The 7,468-nt window shown below is 29.0% G+C and overlaps 1 protein-coding gene across 3 annotated transcripts in view; it reads left to right on the forward strand.

Moving 5' to 3' along the window:
- LOC123005483 (cell adhesion molecule 3) overlaps positions 1-5,710 on the forward strand; it is a 198,062-nt gene extending 192,352 nt beyond the window's left edge. For all 3 annotated transcript variants that reach the window (XM_044399267.1, XM_044399264.1, XM_044399266.1), the window contains exon 6: positions 4,735-5,710. In XM_044399267.1, the coding sequence (XP_044255202.1) occupies positions 4,735-4,814 (80 nt within the window). In that variant the 3' untranslated portion in view covers positions 4,815-5,710. The remainder of the gene's footprint in view (positions 1-4,734) is intronic.
- The last annotated feature ends 1,758 nt before the right edge of the window (positions 5,711-7,468 follow it).

The raw sequence follows: 7,468 nt of genomic DNA on the forward strand, positions 1-7,468 counted from the left end.
ATTCCATTGTATTAAGATTAATTCCTATAATCTCAAATTAATTACCATAATTCCAGCTTAATTTTCGTAAATCCAAAATAATTTCTGTAATCCCAAATTAAACCCGATAGTTGTAAGAAATTCAACGTAATTTAGAAAAAAAATTATTTAAGTTTTAGTTTAAATTGTCATTGACTTTTGACTTTTTAGCAGCAAAAGAACAAAAATAAACGCTAAAATAAGCACATTTAAGCAAAATGTGCATAAAAAGCACAAAAACTGAAAATATGTCTAAAAATATACTCATAAGAAAACTTCAGTGCTGTAAAAACTTAAAAATAATCCACACATAGCAAAACGTAAACAAGCGATTTTTTGTCCTTATTTGTAATTTTAAGGCTAGCTTAGTACTCCAACTAAAAAAATTTCTAACTTCTTTAATCGTTGACCGATTTTCTTAAAATTTTTAATATTTCTGTAAATCATTCTAAGTGCGCCACACCTGGCAAAAACACCAAAAAAATGGTTTTTTGTTTGAGAATTAAAATTATTTTGAACCATTTTGAATCAGAAAATTGCTCATTACGGCCCTGATTTCGTTCAAATTCTCCTAAATTTTGCACTGACTGTACATAAAGAACCAATCTGTAGAATTATTTACTTTTGAAAATTTTTTCCACGATTTGGCAAGCGGTTTTAGCCCTCATTCGTAAATTTTGGGGCTAGCTTAGCACTTCAACTACAAAATTGCTTTAATTTCATTATTTTTTAACTGATTTTTTTCGAATTTTTAATATTGGCGGTAATGTAAAGCATATTACTGTCAAATAAAGTTATTATTATTATTAAGTTTTTTTTGTAAAACATTTGTTGTTTTGATAATTTTTTTATTAAAAAATAAATTTTGGTTTGAACAGCACTGAAAAAAAGAGTATATTTTTGGACATATTTCCATTTTTTTGAAATTTTTAATGTTTCTGTAAATCATTCTAAGTTCCACAAAGAATTTTAGGTAACGTAAATTTAGAAAAATTCCAGTAATTTTATTAATTACAAAAAAATTTAGTTTTCGGGTTGATTTCTATAATTCCAAATTAACTAATAAAGTTATTATTATTATTAAGTTTTTTTTGTCAAACATTTGTTGTTATGATAATTAGAAATTAAATTTTGTTTTGAACAGCACTGAAAAAATGAGTATATTTTTGGACATATTTCCATTTTTGTGCTTGTTTATGCATATTTTGCTTAAAAAATAAGCATAAAAATGTAAAAAATTGTGAATAAATATTTCGTTTCCCGGATATTGGAATTTTATTTGGCGATAAGTGTGTACGATTGAGGTGTAAAAGACGCATCAGAAACATCACGTCAAGCAGGAAGAATTACGAGACGTCTGGTATTATCCTGCGTTGATAACATTGTCCCGGCGACGAACACGTGTGTTGATAGTATCGCTCGAGTGTAAGGATGTCGTCCTTTTCCCCTCTTTTAGATCCTCGTGCATGTCGTAAATTTTGAATAAAGTGGATGGTGCAGTGCAGGAAATTTATTTATGAATACTTTTGGCCCGCTTCCAATAAAACATGTTTCTGTGAATTTTCTCTAAGATCAATAATCTGATCATGAAATTATAAAATACCTTAGGAAAGTTCATATCTGGCACCTTGGCGAAACTTGGATCCAGTTGGAGACACGGTGACGAGACTCGCAAACGCCTAGATTCGCCATAAATAAAATTTTATTGAAAACTGATACAACTTGCACAAAATTGTGATAAATAGTTAATTGAGCTTTAAGGTAAAAAGCTCTTTCAAGTGTACGTCAAATAATAAAGTTCACCGCAAAGCATCGTTGCCAGTTGAGAGCACTTTTTTGGAATACTCGACAATGCTTGGATACCAACTATTGATTTTGGAAGTTTGCTTTACTTTGATGTTTGGGCAACCATATATCTATTGTGTTTGATCAAGTACTTTGGGGTAATGCAGCTTCATAAGCTGCATATTTCTTATTTGGAAATGTTTCACAAAAAGTGAGCTTTTTTACCTTAGATAACCATAACAATGTTACCAAAAATTCCTAAAAATTGTGATAAAACATTTGAAACACGTTTTTATCATTGCTAAACTGCATATTTCTTACTTAAATGTTTCATAAAGCTTCTTTATCTTTGTTCTCCTAGTTTTTAAACAAATAAATAATGATTTGCAAAAATTGCTAGAAATTGTACTTAAAATTTATGAAACACGTTTTGTGTTGCCTATTTCTTACTTGAAAATGTTTTATAAAAATTGAGCTTTTTTCTTTCAAAAAAATTCCACCTAAATTCTAGTCATTCCAACAAACTATTGTTTTAAGATTAATTTATTTATTTTTATTTTAAGATTCATTTTAATTTTCTTAATTTCAAAATATTTCTGATTCCAACTTGTTTTGCGTAATTCCACAATTCTTGCGATAGTACTAAGTTTAACGTTTAACAATACAAAATATTCCCGAAAATTTCAAAAAGAATTTTAGTAAATTTTGAAAAACTCCAATAATTCTACTAATTCTCAAAAATTTCACCGAAATTCCTAATTTTTATACCAAATTAATTTCTTTAATTCCAACTTAATTTTCATAATTCCAAATTAACTCCAACAGTTCTAAGAAATTCAACGTAATTTTCAAAAGTAATTGTTTCCGTTAATTTCAAAAAGAATTTTATGTAGTGTAGTTTAGAAAAATTTCAGTAATCTCAAAAAATTTCCACCGAAATTACAGTTTTTAGGTTAATTTTTATAATTCCAAATTTATTTTTTTAATTCCAACTTCCAAATTAATTCCGACAGTTCTAAGAAATTTAACGTAAAATAATTTATAATAATTTATTTCCGATAATTCCAAAAAGAATTTTATGTAGTGTAAATTTTGAAAAATTTTAGTAATTCTATTAATTCCAATAAAATTCCACCGCAATTCTAGTTTTCAGATTAATTTCTATAATTTCAAATTAATTTCTTTAATTCCAACTTAATTTTCATAATTCCAAATTAATTCCGACAGTTCTAAGAAATCCACGGTAATTTTCCAAAAGTAATTGTGTCCGATAATTCCAAAAAGAATTTTATGTAACGTAAATTTAGAAAAATTCCAGTAATTTTATTAATTACAAAAAATTTCCACCGAAATTTCAGTTTTCAGGTTTTCTATAATTCCAAATTAATTTTTTTAATTCCAACTTAWTTTTCATAATTCCAAATTAACTCCAACAGTTTTAAGAAATCCAACGTAATTTTCAAAAGTAATTGTTTCCGATAATTTCAAAAAGAATTTTATGTAGTGTAGTTTAGAAAAAATTCAGTAATTTCAAAAAATTTCCACCGAAATTACAGTTTTTAGGTGAATTTCTATAATTTCAAATTAATTTCTTTAATTCCAACTAAATTTTTCTAATTTCCAAATTAATTCCGCCAGTTCTAAGAAATTTAACGTAATTTTCAAAAGAAATTATCTTCGATAGATTCCAGAAAAAATCCAGTAATTTACAAATAATTCCAGTAATTCTAAAAAAAAATTCCAAAATTTTAGTAATTACAATAATTCAAATAATTTCATTGTATTAAGATTAATTCTCATAATCTCAAATTAATTTTCATAATTCCAACTTAGTTTTCGTAATTCCAAAGAAATTTCTGTAATCTCAAATTAAACCCGATAGTTGTAAGAAATTCAAGGTAATTTTGAAAAGAAATTATTTAATTTATTTCTGATAACTCAAAAAAACTCAGTTATTTCAGAAATCTAGTAATTTACAAATAATTTCACTAATTTACTTCAATTTTAAAAAAATCTGCCGAAATCCATTTTCAGATCAATGTCTGTAATTTTCACAAGAAATTCTTTCCGCTAAATCTAAAAAAAATCAGTAATTTCAGTATTTTCTCAATGTTTTAAACTTATAAACAACAGTGATTACCAAAAATTGGTACCCTAAAACTTTTGAAACAACTCGTTTTATGCCATTGCTGAGCATATTTCTTACTTAAAAATGCTTCATAAAAAGTGAGCTTTTTACCTTTGTACTTCATGTAAACAATGTTATTATGTACTTGAAATTGTTAGAAATTGTATCTAAAATTTATTATCATTGCTGCCCTGCATATTTTTTACTTGGGAACTTGGAAATGTTTCACATAACAAGTGAGCTTTTTATCTTTGTTCTCGATGTTTTTAAGCACATAAACAGCAATAATCACCGAAAATTGCTAGAAATTCTAAATTTTTTAAACATGTTCTTATTTTAGTAAATTGCGATGAATTTAGTTGTGTAACCTTGTTTGTGTTTTTTTCTGTAATTGCATCTAAAAATAAAATCGACGTTTTAAATTCAGTATTAACGTTTTATGAACTTTAAATTTTCTATAATTAGGTTTTTTATTGCAGAGGTAACGTTATCGTTTTTTAATTACCTGTATCAGGACATATTTTAGCAGTAACAACTTAACTAGTGTGCACGAACGCGTGTTTTAGTTATTTATTCCGATAAAGATACGTATCAATTTTTTATAAGTAATTTAGTGTTACATGAGCTGAGTGACTGAAAAATAAAATTGATTTGTATGCAGCCTTAAACAAGTCGCGTTTTAATAACTCACTTCCTGCGCCAATTGTCTCAAATTAAGCTTTTGTTTCACAAAACGCAAGTAGCGGTTGTGTTTTCTTAATTTGTCTTATGTTGGAGAATACTAATTGATGTATTTTTTCCAGCCGCAGGAAGCCGGAAAGCATTTCTCCCTCATGTTTCCCTCGTCGCGATGTGTTGTTTTTTAATGTTATATCCAAGGTAATTGTGTTCTCTCGATCAGATTTTGCTAATAAGCCAAAGACACTTGTGTGAGTGATATGAATTTAACTGTTGCTTTGTACATTCCTTTATTATTGCTTTGTTTTCGTCTTGTTAAAGTTTCGTAGTTTCATATGGCACTAATTTAAGAATTAAGTTTTAAGTTCGGTATATGTTTATAAAATGTAGCCATTTACTATTGTACATATCTATAATTAATAAATGTTTCCAACAATCAAATCACTCTTCTAGTCGTATCATTTCGGGCAACTTGCCCTTATCATAGATTGTAAATTTAAACGCTTTTTTCTCTCGAAGAGGGGAGCTTTTAAATAAGTGGCACATGTCATTGTAATTAATGAATTTTCCATTTATTACCAAATTAAGGCTAGTCTGTTAATGAAACTGAATACGTTTATGATTTAAATTTTAGGGAAAAAATTGTATAAAATCCAAAAACACGTTAGCGCTTAAGGTTTAATGCACTTGATTCAAATCTAAGTCCTGCATGAAATTTTTCGGACAAGATAAGTTTTGATTTTTAGTCTTAGTTCCTAAAATTTATCTTGCCAAAATTTCATGTTACTTTACATTAAAATAAATCCCTGTGATGAAAAAATTGTAAGGTTGACGACACGAGGTCAATTGGTGGTTAATTAGGGTCAAACGTCTCGTTTGACTATAACTAAATTTATATGTAGCGAAAATTAATTTTAAATATTGTGTAATTACTCTAAAATTAACTAAATGTATATATAACGCATGAGTATTGCTGTAACAATGTTATTGAGTTTGAACCGTATTGAGATGGGCTCTCTCGGTTCGAAGTCAAATCCTAACAGTTTAAAAATTACACTTATATGTATTTTATTTTGGAAAAAATAAAAACGGATTATGGTAGTGGAGGCTTTTATTGGGATAAATTTTCAATCAACAAAAGGTTTGTGTGTGTCGGGATTAGGCAAAGACCGTTGAATGAAAAACGTGTAACACAAACAAAAATGGGTTATAGAGGGAATTATAAAGTAATCCCAGGCTCCATTATCAGGAGGACTTTATCTTAGGTTCGTTATCCCTGATACAAACGCGACCTCTCTGTCTTGAAGAGACGGCCGATCCACGAGGAATACCAAAACACTACTTGAAAATCCACAAACACACGAGTCTCTAGATTAAATTCACCCTGGAGTTTTCTTGTCGATTCGTCTCTTAGTTTCCCGTCATCATGTCGAAAATGTCGTTATCTTCACACTAGAGGATCCGTTGATAGAATAGAAACGACTTAAGGTGTGTTTCTAGAATTCATTCATTTCCTGTATCGACACACATCAACTTATATTAAACTAAGCATGCCAAATTTTGTTTCCCTTTTTCCTCCACTGTCTCCGAAATTGTTTCAAAAATAACTCGAATAATTTCGTTTGATCTACAAGCAGCCTCTCGCTCGGTTTTGCGGTGTTGTTCATCTAGGACTTTATCATCAAACTTTTTATTCCTTTCTTCTTTGATGGTTTTATCTTGGTTTGTGGAAACATTCATTTATCAAAGAAACAATGCCGATGTAATAAGGACTACTCTGTTTGTGAACCGCCATTGTTCGACCTTGTTATCATTGCGGTCTAACCGTGTCGGTTTTCACCACTTACACTCCATTTCATTTATTTCACCCTAAATGTTTTAATCTAAAACGCACCACAAAGGACCGACCTGATGGCCATTTCTGCACTTATCACTCAAAAAAACAACCAATCACAAGGTAAGTAGTTTTTCCTATTGCTACTTGAAGAAGTTTTTTGCAAATTTAACTCAATCAATGGGGTAACTTCGTTCTATTATTGGATTTAAAACAAAACAAACTAGTTTTATTTGAGCCAATTTAACAAACTCGAGCTAGATCAGCCGCCGGTTAAAAACGGGATATTTACATTCGTTATAGGTAAACAAGAATGTGGAAAACATAATAAAAGTAGGAAGAGAAATTTTCGATCTTTATCACCGCGGTATTGATTATCTACGAGTTTTGTAAAGAAGGATAATATTTTGCTGGGCGGAAAATTCTACATAAACTAAATTTAATCTAACTTTGTTGAGTGACTTGGAACTTTCGATATTTCAGGATCGCTATCTTATTCAGATCCTAATTAACAAATACATTGCTCTTCAAGTTCTATTTATTTAAAATTAAAAATACAGTGTGTCCGGAAAAAACATTAACAGAGTTTGGGGGTGATTTCTGTGTGCATTTGAAATGCTTCTCAAGGAAACGTACGATAAATTGACCTCATACAGGATGTTCAGCAAATAGAACAATTTATCTGAAAGGGCGTTTAGAAGCATCTGATATTTTTTTGTGCATAAAACTTGTACGGCCAACATTCAATGCAAATTATTTTCATTGTTATTTTTACTTCTACCTAACAAGGACAGACACTGAACGACTCGTGAAAATCGTGGCAGGTGGAGAAAATGCAAAAAAAATTGATACGGTTTGTTTGGTATTCAAATTGTTATTTAAAATTTGGGATTCTTAAATAATTTTACTCAAGAAATGTAAAAGTTTCAGGTGTTTCAGCTGTTTGTGTCTGAAAAAAAAATTGTTTTTGACAAGGTAAAGTTTAAGTTTTATCGATATCTTAAAAACTGTTTTTCGTAGACGGA

This window comes from Tribolium madens, unplaced genomic scaffold (assembly GCF_015345945.1).
Source record: "Tribolium madens isolate multiple individuals breed KSU strain unplaced genomic scaffold, Tmad_KSU_1.1 Scaffold_20;HRSCAF=117;Tcas5.2_LG4, whole genome shotgun sequence".
Taxonomy (NCBI): domain Eukaryota; kingdom Metazoa; phylum Arthropoda; class Insecta; order Coleoptera; family Tenebrionidae; genus Tribolium; species Tribolium madens.